Source organism: Oncorhynchus keta, chromosome 14, assembly GCF_023373465.1.
Source record: "Oncorhynchus keta strain PuntledgeMale-10-30-2019 chromosome 14, Oket_V2, whole genome shotgun sequence".
Lineage (NCBI taxonomy): Eukaryota > Metazoa > Chordata > Actinopteri > Salmoniformes > Salmonidae > Oncorhynchus > Oncorhynchus keta.
Genome location: NC_068434.1, coordinates 10780825 through 10804278, shown reverse-complemented (window position 1 = coordinate 10804278; position 23454 = coordinate 10780825). Strand labels below are relative to the sequence as shown.

General features: G+C 43.2%; 1 protein-coding gene across 1 annotated transcript; it reads left to right on the top strand.

The window, feature by feature from the left end:
* The first annotated feature begins 13716 nt into the window (after nt 1-13716).
* Nucleotides 13717-16263, top strand: gdnfb (glial cell derived neurotrophic factor b). Its single transcript, XM_035787371.2, has 2 exons — nt 13717-14571; nt 15218-16263. The coding sequence occupies exons 1-2, from the start codon at nt 14373-14375 to the stop codon at nt 15727-15729; spliced, it is 711 nt and encodes a 236-aa protein (XP_035643264.1). The 5' UTR covers nt 13717-14372; the 3' UTR covers nt 15730-16263.
* Nucleotides 16264-23454: the final 7191 nt, after the last annotated feature.

Here is a 23454-nt window from a genome sequence, read left to right as displayed (position 1 = left end):
ATGTTGTTGTTATGTTGTGTTGCTACCATATTGTTGTCATGTTGTTGTCATGTTGTTGTCTGCCATGCTGCCATTCTATGTTGTTGCCTTTAGGTCTCTCTTTATGTAGTGTTGTGTTGTCTCTCTTGTCATGATGTGTGTTTTGTCCTATATTTATATTATTATTTATTTATTTTTAATCCCAGCCCCCGTCCCCACAGGACGTCTCTTTTGGTTGGCCGTCATTGTAAATAAGAATTTGTTCTTAACTGACTTGCCTAGTTAAATAAAGGTTAAACAAATAAAAATGTTTTAAAAAGTGTCACTTTGGTAATTCATAACACTGCATCTCCAGATCCCAACCCAGTGAACCCTGAGACAATGGAACGTCCGGATTCTGCCCCTCTCACAGCTTTCGTCAATTATTAACATTTGGTGAATAAACACGATTTAACTGGAGAAATATGTCTTACTGATAGAAAAGTAGTAATAGTGTTCTCTGACTGGGAGATTTTCATAGGAAAAATAATGAATGTATTTTCTAAAGACAGAAATACACAAAATACTGACGTTTACTGGCCTCAGTGAGTGACTGGAGAAAAGTTCACTGAGAACGAATGTGGTATTCCAAAATGTGGATCTATATATCCTTCTACAGGATTATACAGGATTATACAGGATATATCTTCCCTGAAACAATTTATCTTCAGGCCATGAGGATCCAAAGGCCTTGACAACATTACAGCCTTTAGTTCTCTCTGGACTTTGTAACAAACATATGAGGTGAATGCAGTGGTGTAAAGTACTTAAGTAAAAAATACTTTAAAGTACTACTTACAGTAAGTCATTTTTTGGGGGGTATCTGTACTTTACTTTGCTATTTATATTTTTGAAAACTTTTACTTCACTACATCCCTAAAGAAAATATTGTACTTTTACTCCATACATTTTCCCTGACAACCAAAAGTACTTGTTACATTTTGAATGCATAGCAGGACAAGAAAATATTCAAATGCACTCACTTATCAAGAGAACAGGTGGTCATCCCTACTGCCTCTGATCTGGTAGACTCACTAAACACAAACGCTTCGTTTGTAAATTATGTCTGGTTATCTGTACATTTTGAAAACCAGAAAATGGTGCTGTCTGTTTTATGAAATTTGAAATGATTTTTTACTTTTACATTTGATACTTTAGTATATTGAGAACTAAATAGTTTTGGATTTTTACTCAAGTAGTATTTTACTGGGTGACTCTCACTTTTACTTGAGTAACTTTCTTTTAAGGTATCTGTCCTTTTACTCCAGTATGAGAATTGGGTACTTTCTCCACCACTGGGTGAATGATGTTGATGAAGCCAGCGTCATCTAAGGCATTTACAAAAAACAGCATCAAGCGTGGAGCAGAGCAACCACTAAACATTGACATCTCTCTCTGGGAAAAACAAATGCTGAGCCAGAGCAGGTCAAAACTGGGAGTTGATACTTCACCTTCAAATGTAGCCAAATGGGTTGGTCCATCTTCAGCCCAATGAGCCAGTCTAAATTGGGGGTTTTGTACAAAATTATGATTAATTAGCTGATGAGAGTAGAGAGGACTGTACCGTGATGACAGTAGAGAGGACTGTACCATAATGAGAGTAGAGAGGACTGTACCATTTACATTTACATTTAAGTCATTTAGCAGACGCTCTTATCCAGAGCGACTTACAAATTGGACCACCATGATGAGAGTAGAGAGGACTGTACCATGATGAGAATAGAGAGGACTGTACCATGATGAGAGTAGAGAGGACTGTACCATGATGGGAGTAGAGGGGACTGTACCATGATGACAGTAGAGAGGACTGTACTTCTGATGACAGTAGCGAGGACTGTACCATGATGACAGTATAGAGGACTGTACCTCTGATGACAGTAGCGAGGACTGTGCCATGATGACAGTAGAGGCGGCAGGGTAGCCTAGTGGTTAGAGTGTTGGACTAGTAACCGAAAGGTTGCAAGTTCGAATCCCCGAGCTGTCGTTCTGCCCCTGAACAGGCAGTTAACCCACTGTTCCTAGGCTGTCATTGAAAATAAGAATTTGTTCTTAACTGACTTACCTAGTAAAGTAAAATAAAGGTAAAATAAAATAAATAAAAAAATAGAGAGGACCATGATGAGACCGTGATGAAAGTAGAGAGGACTGTACCATGATGAAAGTAGAGAGGACTGTACCATGATGACAGTAGAGAGGATTGTACCATGATGATAGTAGAGAGGACTATACCTCTAATGCATGCCTGATATGACAAAGATCCTTTCATCATCCTCTCCTTCATTATTTGTAACTATGTGACATCAAGTAAGCCTTATCTGAGCCAGAATGGCCCATCGGTCATCTCCTGTTTCTGTAGCGTGAGTGAGGCAGCTTGTTGTACAAGTACACCCCCTGGACAAGGTGAAATGGAAGGCACAAAAGCTTTGTGATAAACCAAGGCCTATCTTGACCACTAAGCTACAGAGACACAGAAACAGCTCCAACTCTAGCCCTGCAATTTGGATGCCTGTCAGGCACTGTGGCTGCTGGTAGCGTTTAAAACCTTGGAAACTGGCCAACACTAGTAAACTGCTTTAATTGACTTCTACAAGACTACACATAAGTACAAGCATATAGTACTTTGACAAATAGAAAAGGTAAACACTAATCATTTGTGTCCTTTGTACATGTGGAACATGACAACACAGGGATATCTCGCTGAGATATACCCCAAACCAGGGCTATTCAACTCTTACCTTACGAGGTCCTGAGCCTGCTGGTTTTCAGTTCCACCTGATAATTAATTGCTAATACCGGGTGTCCCAGGTCTAAATCAGTCCCCAATTAGAGGGGAACAATGACGAAAAACAGCAAAACTGGCTTCGAGGTCTAGAGTTGAGATTCAGGGCCCTAAACTATTAAGCTAAATGTGGATAGGCCTATCTCAGAACACCGTATTAAAGTTACACAGAGAGACGGGGTTGTGTTTGACGAGAAACAAAGACCTCCTGTGGAAAATGTGCTTATATTAATGATGTCTTGTCTAATACCACACAAACCATCTAAATGATGAAGACAAACAGACTACAAAAGGGAAACATAGCCGTGAGCTGCCCAGTGACACGAGCCTACCAGATGAGCTAAATTACTTCCATGCTCGCTTCGAGGCAAGCAACACTGAAGCATGCGTGAGAGCATCAGCTGTTCCAGAAGACTGTGTGATCACGCTCTCCACAGCCGATGAAAGTAAGACCTTTAAAAAAGGTCAACATTCACAAGGCCGCGGGGCCAGACAGATTACCAGGACGTGTACTCTGAGCAAGCGCTGACCAACTGGCAAGTGTCTTCACTGACATTTTCAACCTCTCCCTGACCGAGTCTGTAATACCAACATGTTTCAAGCAGACCTCCATAGTACCTGTGCCCAAGAACACTAAGGTAACCTGCCTAAATGACTACCGACCCATAGCACTCACATCTGTAGCCATGAAGTGCTTTGAAAGGCTGGTCATGGCTCACATCAACACCATTATCCCAGAAACCATAGACCCACTCCAATTTGCATACCGCCCCAACAGATCCACAGATGATGCAATCTCTATTCCACTCCACACTGCCCTTTCCCACCTGGACAAAAGGAACACCTACGTGAGAATAATATTCATTGACTACAGCTCACCATTCAACACCATAGTGGCCTCAAAGCTCATCACTAAACTAAGGACCCTGGGACTACCCTCTGCAACTGGATCCTTGACTTGCTGACGGGTTGCCCCCCTGGTGGTAAGGGTAGGTAACAACACATCTGCCATGCTGATCCTCAACACAGGGGCCCCTCAGAGGTGCATGCTCAGTCCCCTCCTGTACTTTCTTTTCCCCCATGAATGCATGGCGAGGCACGACTCCAACACCATTAAGTTTGCCGACAACACAACAGTGGCAGGCCTGATCATCGACAACGATGAGACAGCCTACTGTATAGGGAGGAGGTCAGAGACCTGACAATGTTGTGCCAGGACAACAACCTCTCCCGCAACGTGATAAAGACAAAAGAGATGATTGTGGACTACAAGAAAAGGAGGACCGAGCACGCCCCCATTCTCATCGACGGGGCCGTAGTGGAGCAGGATGAGAGCTTCAAGTTCCTTGGTGTCCACATCACCAACAAACTATCATGGTCCAAACACACCAGACAGTCGTGAAGAGGGCACGACAACGCCTATTCCCCTTCAGGAGACTGAAAAGATTTGGCATGGGTCCCCAGATCCTCAACAGGTACAGCTGCACCATCGAGAGCATTCTGACTGCTCGGCCTCCGACCGCAAGGCAATACAGAGGGTAGTGCGTACGGCCCAGTACATCACTGGTGCCAAGCTTCCTGCCATCTAGGACCTCTGTACCAGGCGGTGTCAGAGGAAGGCCCTAAAAATTGTCAAAGACTCCAGCCACCATAATCATAGACTGTTCTCTCTGCTACCACACTGCAAGCGGTACCAGAGCGCCAAGTCTAGGTCCAAGAGGATTCTAAACAGCTTCTACCCCCAAGCCATAAGACTCCTAAACAGCTAATCAAATGGCTACCAAGACAATTTGCATTGTCTCCCCCTCCTCCCTGCCAGTAACCCTGTATATACATGGCCTTGCTACTGTTATTATACTGCTGCTCATTAACAATTTACAAAAAATAAAAACATTTACTTATCTATTTTTTACTTAACACCTATTTTTCTTAAAACTGCATTGTTGGTTTAGGGCTTGTAAGTAAGCATTTCACTTTAAGGTCTACTACACCTGTTGTATTCAGCATTTCACTGTAAGGTCTACTACACCTGTTGTATTCAGCATTTCACTGTAAGGTCTATTACACCTGTTGTATTCAGCATTTCATTGTAAGGTCTACTACACCTGCTGTATTCAGCATTTCACTATAAGGTCTACTACACCTGTTGTATTCAGCATTTCACTGTAAGGTCTACTACACCTGTTGTATTCAGCATTTCACTGTAAGGTCTACTACACCTGTTGTATTCAGCATTTCACTGTAAGGTCTACTACACCTGTTGTATTCAGCATTTCACTGTAAGGTCTACTACACCTGTTGTATTCAGCATTTCACTGTAAGGTCTACTACACCTGTTGTATTCAGCATTTCACTGTGAGGTCTACTACACCTGTTGTATTCAGCCTTTCACTGTAAGGTCTACTACACCTGTTGTATTCGGTGTATGTGACAAATAACACTTGATTTGATATAAATGTTTATTCCTCTGTAAAAACACAAGTTACTTCTTATCATAAATTATTTTGAGTTTACAAAATGGACTCTTCTAAAGGGCAATGCCTTTATCATGTATTTATGTTGTGGGTTGGTGATGGACTCTTTTGCACTGTATCTGGGAAAATATAGTGTCACGTTCTGACCATAGTTCTGTTATTTTCTTCTTTGTTTTCGTATGGTCAGGGTGTGAGTTGGGGTGGGCAGTCTATGTTTGTTTTTCTATGTTGGTTTTTGAGTTCAGCCTATTATGGTTCTCAATTAGAGGCAGCTGTCAATTGTTGTCCATGGTTGAGAATCATACTTAGGTAGCCTGGGTTTCACTTTTGGTTTATGGGTGTTTGTTTTCCCTGTGAGTGTTTGGGCCACACTGTACTGTTTCGGTATTCCTTCGTTCACTTTATTGTTTTGTATTTCAGTGTTAAGTTCGTTTCATTAAATATTACATCATGAACACTTACAACGCTGCGCTTTGGTCTGATCCTTCTTCCACCTCTGAATGACGTTATACAGTGCGGCAAAAAAGTATTTAGTCAGCCACCAATTGTGCAAGTGAGGGAGGCATGTAATTTTCATCATAGGTACACTTCAACTATGACAGAACATTTTTTGATTTTTTTTTAATTATGGTGGAAAATAAGTATTTGGTCACCTAGAAACAAGCAAGATTTCTGGCTCTCACAGACCTGTAACTTCGTCTTTAAGAGGCTCCTCTGTCCTCCACTCGTTACCTGTATTAATGGCACCTATTTGAACTTGTTATCAGTATAAAAGACACCTGTCCACAACCTCAAACAGTCACACTCCAAACTCCACTATGGCTAAAGACCAAAAAGCTGTCAAAGGACACCAGAAACAAAATTGTAGACCTGCACCAGGCTGGGAAGACTGAATCTGCAATAGGTAAGCAGCTTGGTTTGAAGAAATCAACTGTGAGAGCAATTATTAGGAAATGGAAGACATACAAGACCACTGATAATCTCCCTCGGTCTGGGGCTCCATGCAAGATCTCACCCCGTGGGGTCAAAATGATCACAAGAACGGTGAGCAAAAATCCCAGAACCACACGGGGGGACCTAGTGAATGACCTGCAGAGAGCTGGGACCAAAGTAACAAAGCCTACCATCAGTAACACACTACGCCGCCAGGGACTCAAATCCTGCAGTACCAGACGTGTCCCCCTGCTTAAGCCAGTACATGTCCAGGCCCGTCTGATGTTTGCTAGAGAGCATTTTGATGATCCAGAAGAAGATTGGGAGAATGTCATGTGGTCAGATGAAACCAAAATAGAACTTTTTGGTAAAAACTCAACTTGTCGTGTTTGGAGGACAAAGAATGCTGAGTTGCATCCAAAGAACACCATACCTACTGTGAAGCATGGGGGTGGAAACATCATGCTTTGGGGCTGTTTTTCTACAAAGGGACCAGGACGACTGATCCGTGTAAAGAAAAGAATGAATGGAGCCATGTATCATGAGATTTTGAGTGAAAACCTCCTTCCATCAGCAAGGGCATTGAAGATGAAACGTGGGTCAGCATGACAATGATCCCAAAAGCACCGCCCAGGCAACGAAGGAGTGGCTTCGTAAGAAGCATTTCAAGGTCCTGGAGTGGCCTAGCCAGTCTCCAGATCTCAACCCCATAGAAAATCTTTGGAGGGAGTCGAAAGTCTGTGTTGCCCAGCAACAGCCCCAAAACATCACTGCTCTAGAGAAGATCTGCATGGAGGAATGGGCCAAAATACCAGCAACAGTTTGTGCAAACCTTGTGAAGACTTTGACTTTGAAAAAGGTTTTACCTCTGTCATTGCCAACAAAGGGTATATAACAAAGTATTGAGATAAACTTTTGTTATTGACCAAATACTTATTTTCCACCATAATTTGCAAAGAAATTCATTAAAAATCCTACAATGTGATTTTCTGGATTTTTTTTCTCATTTTTTCATAGTTGAAGTGTACAGAAATGGCCGCCTCGCTTCGCGTTCCAAGGAAACTATGCAGCTTTTTTTTTTTTCGTGTTATTTCTTACATTAGTACCCCAGGTCATCTTAGGTTTCATTACATACAGTCGAGAAGAACTACTGAATATAAGATCAGCATCAACTCACCATCAGTACGACCAAGAATATGATTTTCGCGACGCGGATCCTGTGTTCTGCCTTTCAACCAGAACAACGGAATGGATCCCAGCCGGCGACCCCCCAAAAAAACTACTCCGTAAAAGAGGGAAACGAGGCGGTCTTCTGGTCAGACTCCGGAGACCGGCACATCATGCACCACTCCCTAGCATTCTTCTCGCCAATGTCCAGTCTCTTGACAACAAGGTTGATGAAATCCGAGAAAGGGTAGCTTTCCTGAGGGACATCAGAGACTGTAACGTTCTTTGCTTCACTGAAACATGGCTCACTGGAGAGACGCTATCGGAGGCGGTGCAGCCAGCGGGTTTCTCCACGCATCGCGCCAAAAGAAACAAACATCTTTCTGGTAAGAAGAGTCGCGGGGGCGGGGGCGTATGCCTTATGGATAACGAGACGTGGTGTGATCAAAGAAACATACAGGAACTCAAATCCTTCTGTTCACCTGATTTAGAATTCCTCACAATCAAATGTCGACCGCATTATCTACCAAGAGAATTATCTTTGATTATAATCACAGCCGTATATATTCCCCCCTAAGCAGACACATCGATGGCTCTGAACGAACTTTATTTGACTCTTTGCAAACTGGAATCCATTTATCCGGAGGCTGCATTCATTGTAGCTGGGGATTTTAACAAGGCTAATCTGAAAACAAGACTCCCTAAATTTTATCAGCATATCGATTGCGCAACCAGGGCTGGAAAAACCTTGGATCATTGTTACTCTAACTTCCGCGACACATATAAGGCCCTGCCCCGCCCTCCTTTCGGAAAAGCTGACCACGACTCCATTTTGTTGATCCCTGCCTACAGACAGAAACTAAAACAAGAAGCTCCCATGCTGAGGTCTGTCCAATGCTGGTCCGACCAAGCTGATTCCACACTCCAAGACTGCTTCCATCACGTGGATGGGATATGTTTCGTATTGCGTCAGATAACAACATTGACGAATACGCTGATTCGGTGCGCGAGTTCATTAGAACGTGCGTTGAAGATGTCGTTCCCATAGCAACGATTAAAACATTCCCTAACCAGAAACCGTGGATTGATGGCAGCATTCGCGTGAAACTGAAAGCGCGAACCACTGCTTTTAATCAGGGCAAGGTGACTGGTAATATGACCGAATACAAACAGTGCAGCTATTCCCTCCGCAAGGCTATCAAACAAGCTAAGCATCAGTATAGAGACAAAGTAGAATCTCAATTCAACGGCCCAGACACAAGAGGTATGCGGCAGGGTCTACAGTCAATCACGGACTACAAGAAGAAAACCAGCCCAGTCACGGACCAGGATGTCCTGCTCCCAGGCAGACTAAATAACTTTTTTGCCCGCTTTGAGGACAATACAGTGCCACTGACACGGCCTGCAACGAAAACATGTGGACTCTCCTTCACTGCAGCCGACGTGAGAAAAACATTTAAACGTGTCAACCCTCGCAAGGCTGCAGGCCCAGACGGCATCCCCAGCCGCGCCCTCAGAGCATGCGCAGACCAGCTGGCCGGTGTGTTTACGGACATATTCAATCAATCCCTATACCAGTCTGCTGTTCCCACATGCTTCCTGTGCAACTGGGTACTGGACTTCCTGACGTGCCGCCCCCAGGTCGTGAGGGTCGGCAACAACATCTCCACCCCGCTGATCCTCAACACTGGGGCCCCACAAGGGTGCGTTCTGAGCCCTCTCCTGTACTCCCTGTTCACCCACGACTGCGTGGCCACGCACGCCTCCAACTCAATCATCAAGTTTGCGGATGACACAACAGTGGTAGGCTTGATTACCAACAACGACGAGACGGCCTACAGGGAGGAGGTGAGGGCCCTCGGAGTGTGGTGTCAGGAAAATAACCTCACACTCAACATCAACAAAACTAAGGAGATGATTGTGGACTTCAGGAAACAGCAGAGGGAACACCCCACCATCCACATTGATGGAACAGTAGTGGAGAGGGTAGTAAGTTTTAAGTTCCTCGGCATACACATCACAGACAAACTGAATTAGTCCACTCACACAGACAGCATCGTGAAGAAGGCGAGCAGTGCCTCTTCAACCTCAGGAGGCTGAAGAAATTCGGCTTGTCACCAAAAGCACTCACAAACTTCAAAAGATGCGCAATCGAGAGCATCCTGGCGGGCTGTATCACCGCCTGGTACGGCAACTGCTCCGCCCACAACCGTAAGGCTCTCCAGAGAGTAGCGAGGTCTGCACAACGCATCACCGGGGGCAAACTGCCTGCCCTCCAGGACACCTACACCACCCGATGTTACAGGAAGGCCATAAAGATCATCAAGGACAACAACCACCCGAGCCACTGCCTGTTCACCCCGCTATCATCCAGAAGGCGAGGTCAGTACAGGTGCATCAAAGCTGGGACCGAGAGACTGAAAAACAGCTTCTATCTCAAGGCCATCAGACTGTTAAACAGCCACCACTAACATTGAGTGGCTGCTGCCAACACACTGACTCAACTCCAGCCACTTTAATAATGGGAATTGTTGGAAATTATGTCAAATATATCACTAGCCACTTTAAACAATGCTACCTAATATAATGTTACATACCCTACATTATTCATCTCATATGCATACGTATATACTGTACTCTATATCATCTACTGCATCCTTATGTAATACATGTATCACTAGCCACTTTAACTATGCCACGTTGTTTACATACTCATCTCATATGTATATACTGCACTCAATACCATCTACTGTATCTTGCCTATGCTGCTCTGTACTATCACTCATTCATATATCTTTATGTACATATTCTTTATCCCCTTACACTGTGTATAAGACAGTAGTTTTGGAATTGTTAGTTAGATTACTTGTTGGTTATTACTGAACTAGAAGCACAAGCATTTCGCTACACTCGCATTAACATCTGCTAACCATGTGTATGTGACAAATAACATTTGATTTGATTTGATGAAAATTACAGGCCTCTCTCATCTTTTTAAGTGGGAGAACTTGCACAATTGGTGGCTGACTAAATACTTTTTTTTGCCCCACTGTATATAGGCCTAGAATTTTTATCCTGAATGACATGAATCCAACTACAGATGTTTTTTGTCAGTGGAAAGTGAAAGTCCCGGGGTAGTTTCACCTCGTACAGATCTAGGATCAGCTTCCCCTCTCCCAATCCTAACCTTAACCATTAGTGGGGGAAATGCAAACCTGACTCCAGATATTATATAGAAACCTAACCCCAGACATTCATAGAAACCTGACCCCAGACATTCAAGAATAATTCATTATATTTCTAGGATTGTCAAACATTCCTTAACCATGTGCCCACATTTGTTTTTCAGTTAAATCCTGCAACTGTTTTCACCATCCTACCTGACATTTCGGCCATTCTTATCTTCACATTATCAAGCCATGTGTTGAGATAACCATCAATATGTCATATCAGATCCTAAGTTACAGTTACAATTCCTTTGAAATTGCTGTAATCAGATGAACTCACATAACATGACATTGTAATGACACTGTGTTCGTGTTCCAAATGGCACCCTATTCCCTTTATAGTGCACTACATTTGTAGGGCTCTGGTAGAAAGTAGTGCACTGTATAGGGAATAGGGTGCCAATTAGTGTTCCAAGTGGCACCGTATTCCCTTGATAGTGCACTACATTTGTAGGGCTCTGGTAGAAAGTAGTGCACTGTATAGGGAATAGGGTGCCAAATAGTGTTCCAAATGGCACCATATTCCCTTGATAGTGCACTACAGTTGTAGGGCTCTGGTGGAAAGTAGTGCACTTTATAGGGAATAGGGTGCCAATTAGGATGCATCCGGCCTTTGACAAAACCATGGCATTTTGATGTACTGTATAGTGTTTGATGTTGAGGGAGGAAAATGCTGTTGTAAATATAACGTGTGTACAAATGGCTTTTCAATTGACCAGTCGTGCTCTTTACGGCTGGGTGGGTGTACACAGTAGATTCACCGTAAACAAGTTTAACGACATCTGGCAAAAGGACACTTGACACGCACGCAATGACACACAAAGTCCCTGACCACTCTGTTCTTTGACCTGGTATATGGAGACCGTGATACGGCCTCAGGAGGCGACTCCCCCTATACAGCTTCATTCACGGCAAAGTCCTAAGCTTACTCATTAACACTCCTCCTACCCCTCTTCTCTCTATCCAGTGTTTCCAACAGGGTTTCCTATAGGCGGGGCAAAGGCTTTAAGCAATATTCCAAACTGCCAAATATTGACACCGAACTGAAATTCTCAAGTCAAACTTTGGAATTGGGGAAGGACTTCTCCCTGTATAAAGGACTTTTCTGTGTATCAATAAGTCAATGGCATTACTTCAACTAAGTTCCCTAAAGACTAAGACAGTTTTGTCTTCCTTCTCATGGAGGTGTGTTTTAGGTTAAATGTCTAAATTACACAGATTCTTGTCAGGATGTTCAGTCCAGTGAAGTCATATGATACCCACACGAGGTAAGCGATATGCGTCCACAATTACTCCCCTGGTGGAAAACGTTATCTGCTGGTCAAGCTCCGTTTAGAGTTCAAGCTCAGGAGGCAGAGAAATAGGTCGCTTGGCCAATTTTAGTGGGAACGTGACCAAATATTTCAATACAATCTTCGAAGAGTTGATTCCTTTATCTTTCTAAACATGCCTCATCCAACATAAATCTATAGCTCGGATATCCAAGCTGAAGGCATCTAGTGCTCTGTGAGAAACTGCTCGTGTCTTTCTGTGCGCGGGCATTTTGGTAGAGGGACTTGTTAATGAGCTCCCTCACTCTCGCCGTACGTATGAAGCAACTGTTGTAAACAGAGTGAGCCCTCTCCTTTACTATCAGCATACAGTGAGCGTAACCCCTTAACAACAAACTGTAAACCTCACATTTCATTTGGACCTTTTATCCATATGACAACATGGATGATGATTGTGGCTGTCCTGAGTCTGTATAAGATGGATGTCACATCAGGATGACATATAGGGGGCTGTTCGGGTACTGTAAAGTATTGTTCAGGGGCTTATTGGTGGAGTAACTGTTTTTCTGGGTGATTTGAGATGTGGGGTTTTTTTTTGTGCTTCCAATGACTGTGTTTTTGTATTTGAATGTACAGTGCATTCTGAAGGTATTCAGACCCCTTTCCCTCATCAATCATACACATAATATCCCATAATGACAAAGCAAAAAAACAGTTTAGAATGTTTTAGCACATTTTGTTATTTATTTTTTAAACTTCACATTTACATACAGTAGGAGTCAAACGGTTGGACACTCCTCCTACATGTTGAGATGTGTCTGTTACTTGAACTCTGTGAGGCAATTATTTGGGCTGCAATTTCTAAGGCTGGTAACTGTAATGAATTTATCCTCTGCAGCAGAGGTAACTCTGGGTCTTCCTTTCCTGTGGCAGTCCTCATGAGAGCCAGTTCTTGAAATTTTCCAGTTGGACTAACCTTTATGTCTTAAAGTAATGATGGACTGTTGTTTTCTCTTTACTTATTTGAAATGTTCTTGCCATAATATGGACTTGGTCTTTTACCAAATAGGGCTATCTTCTGTATACCAACCCTACCTTGTCACAAAACAGCTGATTGGCTCAAACGCATTAAGAAGGAAAGAAATTCCACAAATGAACTTGAACACAAGGCACACCTGTTAATTGAGATGCATGAAGCTGGTTGAGAGAATGCTAAGAGTGCGCAAAGCTGTCATCACGGCAAAGGGTGGCTACTTTGAAGAATCTAAAATATATTTCAATGACAGCCTACCAAAAGGCAAAAAGCCTCCTGCGGGGACAGAGGCTGCTATTAAAAAAATAATAATAATAATATTGGACAAAACACATCACAACAAGAGAGACAACACAACACTACATAAAGAGAGACATTAAGACAACAACATAGCATGGCAGCAACACCATGCACAGTAATCACATGGAAATGGAAGATATCCTAAATGCTCATGACCTCAAAACAACTGTAAAATAGGCCTATAGTGCAAAATCATAGTATCTCCAGGAAATGTGTAATATGCATCTTTAACTAACTGGAGTAATGAGTCTCTTCTTTAATCCGATGTGTGCAACCACATCATATTAACAACATTTGAGAGTGGATTCATAAATACAGTTGCCTACGGTTTTCAGTATTTCTCTTGAAGACAACCACTGCAATCTACTTCAATAAAGTATGTTGGGCCATTTCTCGTGTTGGATAGTGACCGAGAGCAGCACACTAGAGAGGGCGGATTGCGAGACGTCAGCACTCCCCAACCCCACTGTATAAATCTGCTCCACCCGCTGACTCCCTCGACACCAAGACCAGTAGGAGCTGCGCGGATTTCTGAACAATGAGGACCACCAACAATAATCTCGAAGCTAGTTTACTTCACACTAACTGGTTTACCTACCCTGAGAAAGCCTTAAACGAAATGGAATTGTACTAAACAACAACTATGGTCTAGATGAATCATTTTCTTCTTCTTTGGACATAATTCACATTGGACATCGCATAGGCTACCAGTTGATTCCATTCTTAGTTCTCGAACAATCATGGCACGTCCGGTTTTACTGTTGCATGGCACATTTGGTTATTAATCAGTTTTGATGTTTTATTTTTTTATGCCAAGCAGTTATTATTGGACAATTTGTAGAAGTGTAGAGTAGTAGAGTGACTGACATCTGGAATTGAGGGAAAAAACGGTCTCTTCGCAGCGCATGGACAGGTTGTCATCGTGAAATTGGATTGAAATTCTACATGATCATAATTGTTAAATCTTTCAATGGGTTTTATATATTGAACTCTAAAACATATTAACTTTTATTCAGCATCTTAAAAAAGTTGGCATGGACCTGATATAAATTGAGGATAACCATCACCCCCATAGGTTTATCGCCAAGGGAAAATGTTTACTCGGTATTTATGTTCCAACGGGAATTTATTTGACCCAGGGCAGGTTCCACAATTGGACTAAGTTCTACAATGAAGTTATGGGACACCTTTACCACCTGTTTCGTGCTGCTGAGCAGCGTACATACGAGCCCTCTCCGGAACCGACCGTCCACAAAAAGAACACGCGCTTCAGAGAGTCTCCATGACTTCCCGCCAATGCAGCTCAGTATATTTTCAACCAAAAGTCCAGAAACAGCCGACAGGGAAGAGCGATCTGTAGAAACACAATGTAAGTTCAGACATTCTCATTTCTGGAATTAAATCTTGCTACGTAAGTAGGCCACATCACTCTTGGTCAGACTGGTTTTGCACTACACATTTAATAGTGTTATTTGTTTCAGACGCACGAATATTAGAATAGATCACTCCCAATGACATAAATACAAATACCAATTGAAGGTCCTGAGTTCCCGCACTAACACCCTGGACCAGAGCTAGGCATCAGCTAGGTGCACGTATCTTATCATCTGACCAACATTCAGATGACAGGACCAGTCAATAACTCTAAAATCACACGACTCTCTGGCAGATGTAAAGATGCACTCAAATATATTGACGCCCTTGCACAGTTCGCTAATTATTCTAAATAGCCATTCAAACAGTTTTGAAAAGAGAAAACAGAACAATCTGCTCCATTGCCACAATATTTGACCACATCTGTAGGACAATCTCAAAGAACATATCTTGTAGCCTATTGGTACACAAAATATTGTAGTTTCATGGGAATTCCCCCTTCTCACTTTGTGTGCATAAATGATATACAATTTCTGTGAGAAGTTTTATACTGCTGCGGATGAGGTATGTACCCAGTCTTTTCAGGATGTGCATAGTATATACACCGCAGACACTAATTTTCTCATTTCTCTCTCTGACAGATAACATGGTTGAGCTTCAGCCAGAGCAGTTTGAGGATGTGGTGGATTTCATCAAAGTCACCATCAGTAGACTGAAAAGCTCGCTACACCTGGGCACGGGCTCAAGGATACGAATGAAACGAGAGAGAAGGAAAGGAGGGAAGGGAGCAACCAGAGGAAAGGACCAGAGGGAGAGGTCTGGGAGCGGACGAGGGAGAGGGCGAGGGAAAGGGGGCAGAGGACAAGGCTGTCTGCTCAAACAGATCCACCTGAATGTGACTGACCTGGGCTTAGGTTATCAAACCAGCGAGGAAATGATCTTCCGGTACTGCAGCGGACCTTGCAGGAACTCGGAAACGAACTACGATAAAATCCTCAACAACCTCACCCAAAACAAGAGGCTCCTGCCGGAAACGCCACCTCATGCTTGCTGTCGACCGGTCGCCTTTGACGATGACCTGTCCTTCCTGGATGACCACTTGATGTACCATACAATGAAGAAGCATTCTGCCCGAAGGTGTGGCTGTGTCTGACCTCCAGCCTCTTGTGTCACTAAGAAGAGAGTCAATAGTAGTGAAAGAACATGGCTTGGATCAAAACCAAGATACATATTGTAGAGGCCATCCTGGATCCATTAAAGGTACATGAAATGAAAGGGCCTACCAATGCTTTGTGTTGTTGATAGGATGATTTAAGAGGCATGCCATACCTCTCCATTGATAATTATATCCCACCACTAACGGATGACGTCAAAATCAGGATGATTATATCCCACCACTAACGGATGACATCAAAATCAGGATGATTATATCCCACCACTAACTGATGACGTCAAAATCAGGATGATTATATCCCACCACTAACTGATGACGTTAAAATCAGGATGATTATATCCCACCACTAACGGATGACGTCAAAATCAGGATGATTATATCCCACCACTAACTGATGACGTCAAAATCAGGATGATTATATCCCACCACTAACTGATGACGTCAAAATCAGGATGATTATATCCCACCACTAACTGATGACGTCAAAATCAGAACGATTATATCCCACCACTAACTGATGACGTCAAAATCGTCAAAATCAGGATGATTATATCCCCACCACGTCAAAATAACTGATGACGCCAAAATCAAAATCAGGATGATTATATCCCACCACTAACTGATGACGTCAAAATCAGGATGATTATATCCCACCACTAACTGATGACGTCAAAATCAGGATGATTATATCCCACCACTAACTGATGACGTCAAAATCAGGATGATTATATCCCACCACTAACTGATGACGTCAAAATCAGGATGATTATATCCCACCACTAACTGATGACGTCAAAATCAGGATGATTATATCCCACCACTAACTGATGACGTCAAAATCAGGATGATTATATCCCACCACTAACTGATGATGTCAAATTATATCAGGATGAAAATTATATCCCACCACTAACTGATGACGTCAAAATCAGGATGATTATATCCCACCACTAACTGATGAAAATCAGGATGATTATATCAAAATCAAAATCAGATTATATCCCACCACTAACGGATGATTATATCCCAACACTAACGGATGACGTCAAAATCAGGATGATTATATCCCACCACTAACTGATGACGTCAAAATCATACTGACTCTATGGATGGTTTTAGATACTGACAATGGACTTAACATGTACAAATAATACTGAAGTACAGTGTGTACAATATTTAGAAAGATTTAATTAACTTATTCTTATTTATTACAGTTTTTTATAATAAAGGAATTATCTTCTTGTTATTCATTTCTATGTCATTTCCTCGATAAGTGCCAAAGGTTTATTAAGTCATGGATAAAAGGTCCATATTATAGGGTTTTGGGGAGAGTAGGCTATTCTATATCCTGGGCCCAGTTTTTTTTTAATGCATAGAAACAGAATGAATAGAACAGACAAATCGTTGACTTGAATGTGGGCTCGCGTTCTATTTCTATGCATTTAATCCTATCCGATGGGCCAAATCCGCATAGATAACTATTGAAAAACTGGGTCCTGGGTACAGTACCAGTCTGTTTAGCATGGCCTGTGTGTCGTCTATTATTGTCCTCCCGCATCCTGCTCGACTTCGATATAACCATAGTGGTTCCACATCATCATCATCATCATCATCATCAAAAAAACATATCAAATCAAATGTATTTATATAGCCCTTCGTACATCAGCTGATATCTCAAAGTGTTGTACAGAAACCCAGCCTAAAACCCCAAACAGCAAGCAATGCAGGTGTAGAAGCACAGTGGCTAGGGAAAAACTCCCGAGAAAGGCCAAAACCTAGGAAGAAACCTACACAGAGAGGAACCAGGCTATGAGTCCCCATGCCAGCCAAAAGAGACCTGCTATCCTGCTCTGGTCTTCAAGGTTTGTGTGCTTGTGCTTTAGTCAGTTGATTGTGTGTTTTTTTTGTTCAGACTAGTGTGCTTGTCTGTATTTCAATTATATTATTCTGGTTAAAAAAAGGGGGAATGTGTTCTTTATTATTCAAGGTTGAAGAGTTGTGTGCTGATCTTATTAAGTTGTATTACTGAACCAAAGTTCCCAAAACAATTTTTTATACAATATTTGTTTTTTTATAACTTTTTATTGGTTCCAACCGCTGTGTCTTTGGGTGACAACTGCATGTTAATTCACAGGCCTATGTCATCTTTAAATTAGATCACTTTTCTCGTCCATTTTAGATTATTAGTCATTTAAAATAGTTTGCTGGTTGTAAATCAATACCTGGGAATCTTCTGGCTAGCATTTTTTGAAGAATGTATCAACGCCAGTGGAAACCGATTGTAGAGAGGCGAATTAAACAACATGATAGGTGAATGAGGGGAGAAACACTATCTTTTCCCATGCTTTCGAATACACCACTAATAGGCCTACAGTCCAATTCAACTTTGCTACATTTTCCAAAACTACTAGCCAAAATATTTTGGACGGCACTACATAGGTCTATCCAGAAAACTAATTTCAAAAGGGTGTGTATGAGATGACTACACCCTAGGTTTGACAACACCTTACAGATCCTTCGCTGTACAGATCCTCCATTTTTGAGCTCTGTAAACCTTATGCAGTTGAGAAAAAGAGTCAGATTAGTACTATCAAATCTGTCCTTACACATTGCATTGTTAGGCTCGGGGCTGTAGCCTAGTGGTTAGAGCGTTGGACTAGTAACCGGAAGGTTGCAAGTTCAAACCCCCTAGCTGACAAGGTACAAATCTGTCGTTCTGCCCCTGAACAGGCAGTTAACCCACTGTTCCTAGGCCCTCATTGAAAATAAGAATTTGTTCTTAACTGACTTGCCTAGTTAAATAAAGGTCAAATAAAAAAATTAAAATCAGTCCTGTTCCCCAATCAGGGCCCACTGCCCTCAATGGATGCCCTAATGACATCATTCTCCACTCCTTATGGAATCTTATAACATGTCTGTCATTTCTGGTACTGATGACATGGTGTGTGAGGGTAAAGCTTTGCTTTGTGGATTATAGTTTAGTGGCTCTGACAAACCACTGGGGACTTTGCTCTGATCCTTTAAAAGTATAATATTGATCTGGACAATTATTTTGTACGCCTGATTCCCACTATAGGGCCGACCCGAATCGCACTGCGCTGTGGCTTAGACACCGTTCTTAACACATTGTCCTCTCCAACACTGTTCCAACAACTATGGTGGATGTGTAACCAGGCCAGACCAGTACATCTCGGCTTGGCCCTGTACTGTGCACCAGACTTTACTATCTGCAAATACAAAGGCAGGTCTACACAGTGGCAGGTCTACAAAGAAAAAGGTCTACATAGAGAGAGGTCTACACAGAGAAAGGTAGGTCTTTATAAATACATTTGATTGATTGATAGGTCTACACAGAGGTAGCTAGGTCTACACAGAGGTAGGTCTACCTGTGTAGGTCTTCACAGAGAGAGGTAGGTCTTCACAGAGAGAGGTAGGTCTACCTGTGTAGGTCTTCACAGAGAGAGGTAGGTCTTCACAGAGAGAGGTAGGTCTTCACAGAGAGAGGTAGGTCTACACAGAGAGAGGTAGGTCTACACAGAGAGAGGTAGGTCTACCAGGTCTACACAGTAGGTCTAGGTCTTCACAGAGAAAGAGGTCTAGGTGATTGATAGGTCTACACAGAGAGGTAGGTCTAGGGGTAGGTAGGTCTCTACACAGAGGTAGGTAGAGGGGTAGGTAGGTCTACACAAAGGTCTAGGTCACAGAGAGGTAGGCAGGTCTAGGTCTACACAGGGGGTAGGTCTACAGAGAGAGGTAGGTCTACACAGAGGTAGGCAGGTCTACACAGAGAGAGGTGGGTCTATACACAAATGAGAGGTAGGTCTACACAATGAGAGTAGGTCTACACAGAGAGAGGTTAGGTCTACACAGAGAGGTAGGTCTACACAGAGGGTAGGTCTACAGAGGTCTAGGCAGGCAGGTAGGTCTACACAAAGAGAAGTAGGTCTACACAAAGAGAGGTAGGTCTACAGAGGTAGGTCTACACAGAGAGTAGCAGGTCTACACAGAGAGTAGGTAGGTCTACACAGAGGCAGGTCTACACAGAGAAGCAGGTCTACACAGAGGTAGGTCTACATAGAGGAGGTAGGTCTACACAGAGAGGCAGGTCCCCATAGAGAGGCAGGTCTACACAGAGAAAGGCAGGTCAGGTAGGTCTACACAGAGAGAGGTAGGTCTTCACAGAGAGAGGTAGGTCTTCACAGAGAGAGGTAGGTCTACACAGAGAGAGGTAGGTCTACACAGAGGTAGGTCTACACAGAGGTAGGTCTACACAGAGGTAGGTCTACACAGAGGTAGGTCTACACAGAGGTAGGTCTACACAGAGGCAGGTCTACACAGAGGCAGGTCTACACAGAGGTAGGTCTACACAGAGGCAGGTCTACACAGAGGTAGGTCTACACAGAGGTAGGTCTACACAGAGGTAGGTCTACACAGAGGCAGCCGTTTCAAACGACATTGTCTGTTTCATCAGTGTTGTCTGTTTCATCAGTGTTGTCTGTTTCATCAGTGTTATTTTAGACCAGGAGAGAAAACCACACAAAGGGACTAAAAATAAAGTGCAAAGCAGTAGGAAGAAGAATGGAGAAGGGAGGGAAGGGAAAATGAAGTCCAATCTTATCAGATGTGGGAAACAGGGAAGCTTCCATGTGAACGTAGCGACAACACGAGAGGGAGGTGAAGATGGAGGGCTGTAGAAGAGGTGGAATAGAAAACATGAGATGTAGTGTGGTTGACATGTGATCCAGCCCTCCCCGTCCCCATGGCCTTGACACAATGACTCAGCCCATCGACACAACAGAGGAAACAATTACACGTCCAGGAACAAAGAGGTGACCAGATCGTTAGATGAGCTACACCACGGACTATTGTTAGGGTATCGTAGGACACTTGTAAATGCGGGACAATACCCAACGGCAGGACCTAGACACCGAGTCCAACCAGCTATCTGGTAACAGAACACAGGTGGTGGTAAAGCAGGTGCTAAATACATGTATGAGCTACAACACACTCCTTGTCCCAAGGGGGGTGCATTTCAAAAGAGCTTTTTCAGATACAAACGGCAATTTCTATAATCAGGATAAAATGGTTGATGATCGGTAGACTTGGCTCTCTCTCTGACGCTACCATGCGTCAATGTGTGAAAAGACAAAGAATGTGGAAAAAATGACCTCGAACATGAGGTGGGAGGATGATAACATCAGATCTCACCCACAGCCATACAGTGAGTCAACCTCACCATTACTCTTACATGCACCCCCCACCCCCACCCCCTCTCACTACAGAGGTCAAACCCAGAGCAAGCCACGGTATCTCTCACGCAACACCACTTGTCTACATAAATGACTTGTCTAGTTTCCTTAGAGGTTATTTGTTTTATTTATTTAATTTATTATCCTTCCTTGTTTTTTTACATTTTACATTTACAAGGTTTCGTAAAAATATAGATATTACATGATTATGGAGAAATTACTTCCAACTTTACAGTAATAATACTTGTTTTGGCTGCCTGGTATTTTCTGATGAAGTGTAAACTGAAATGTAATGTAACCTTTTTCAGGTGAGCGTCAGTCAGATGTCTGACTCAAAGCAGACTTATTAAATATTCAGGTGTGCCAAGCCGGGGGGAAACCTGAGTGTCTCACACCTGTATAACGCTAAGGTGTCTCCCACAGTACAACCAGCTCCCCTCTTACACATAGACTGACTGAATTCAGTCAGAATGTGTCAAGTTCCCCCCATGGACTGCCATGCACTGCTGTGTTTCATTGTCATTATACTATATGTGTGTGTGTGTGTGTGTGTGTGTGTGTGTGTGTGTGTGTGTGTGTGTGTGTGTGTGTGTGTGTGTGTGTGTGTGTGTGTGTGTGTGTGTGTGTGTGTGTGTGTGTGTGTGTGTGTGTGTGTGTGTGTGTGTGTGTGTGTGTGTGTGTATATCTGTCTGTGATGTTTTCTGTGTGTGTGTTGAGACTGTGATTTAATGCCCTTGAATTTGAGTAACACACACACAAACACACACACACACATACAAACACACAGAGAGAGGGCGACAGAGAGAGAGACAAAGAGAGAGAAAGAGAGACAGAGAGAGAGGAAGAGAGAGACAGAGAGAGAGGAAGAGCGAGACAGAGAGAGAGGAAGAGAGAGAGGAAGAGAGAGACAGAGACACAGAGAGAGGAAGAGTGAGTGAGAGAGGGAGAGAGAGAGAGAGAGAGGAGACAAAGTGACTTTCCATTCGGGAGCCTGGTTGTCTCTGTGGTTCATAGTTAATTGCTCACAGGAGACAGGAGCAGTGTTTGGTGGAAACTGTCCATACTCCTCCTGCACAGTACATTAAGCAAAGAGGTTACTGCTGACGGCCTGTCTCTTTCTCTTTGGACTGAGCGGCATGGTGCCGTTCCATCCAGCAGCACACAGAGGCACACAGAACTCTGGTCAGTATGGGAAGCACTTCTCCCGGGCGTGACGGTGAGGTGGCCTGCCTCTCCTCTCCTCTCCTAGGCCACATAATAATAATAATAATATATGCCATTTAGCAGACTTTTATCCAAAGCGACTTACAGTCATGTGTGCATACATTCTACGTATGGGTGGTCCCGGGGATCGAACCCACTACCCTGGCGTTACCGCCATGCTCTACCAACTGAGCTACAGAAGGAACATGACCAGCAGCAGCACAGCAGAGTCACAGAGGAGACAAACTTTCCTCTAGCTGCCCTTTGGGGGGTCTGATGGAAACACAAGAGAAGAGGGGACGGGAGAGGGCAGGTGAGAGAGGAGCGAAGATGGGACAGGAGAGGGGAGAGGTACAACCCCTGTTAGCCTGGGATTGGAGCATGAGCCCCCCATGAAGGCACCCTATCCTGTATGGGCTCTGGTCAAAAGTAGTGCACTACATAGGGAATAAGGTGGCATTTAGGATGCAGCAGTGGACAACGGTGTCACTACAGCTCAGAGTTCCAGGAGAAAAAAAAGAGTTAATTAAGAGAATGACGTTTCGTCTTTACACGATTGAGAATCGAGTTTCATTAAGCAAATGCTTGACGGGCAACGCTTGGTCTTCATTAGACATTAGGATGGGGTCCGAGACAGACACTCAAACCTGACTGAAAACACCAAAGGCATGTCAACAAATCATTTTTACTGGTACTCTTTTGCGTTGTACACATTCACTCATCGGACGGAAGGATCACCGAAGGCCTTCCAAAGGAGAGTGTCCTCACCAGGGTGTTTTACAATCAGGGTTTTACAAATGGTACATGCAATTGGGGGCGGCTGTATGAAACCGGTAAACTCTCTCTCCTTTTATTTCACCTTTATTTAACCAGGTAGGCTAGTTGAGAACAAGTTCCCATTTGCAACTGCGACCTGGCCAAGATAAAGCATAGCAGTGTGAACAGACAACACAGAGTTACACATGGAGTAAACAATTAACAAGTCAATAACACAGTAGAAAAAAAGGGGAGTCTATATACATTGTGTGCAAAAGGCATGAGGAGGTAGGCAAATAATTACAATATTGCAGATTAACACTGGAGTGATAAATGATCAGATGGTCATGTACAGGTATTGTATTGTAGAGATATTGGTGTGCAAAATAGCAGAAAAGTAAATAAATAAAAACAGTATGGGGATGAGGTAGGTAAAAATGGGTGTGCTATTTACCGATAGACTATGGACAGCTGCAGCGATCGGTTAGCTGCTCAG

Coding starts and splice junctions, on each gene's coding strand:
- gdnfb (XM_035787371.2), top strand. CDS start 14,373: ATGAAGTTATGGGACACCTTTACCACCTGTTTCGTGCTGCTGAGCAGC. Junction 14,572..15,217: donor GCGATCTGTAGAAACACAAT/GTAAGTTCAGAC, acceptor TCTCTCTGACAG/ATAACATGGTTGAGCTTCAG.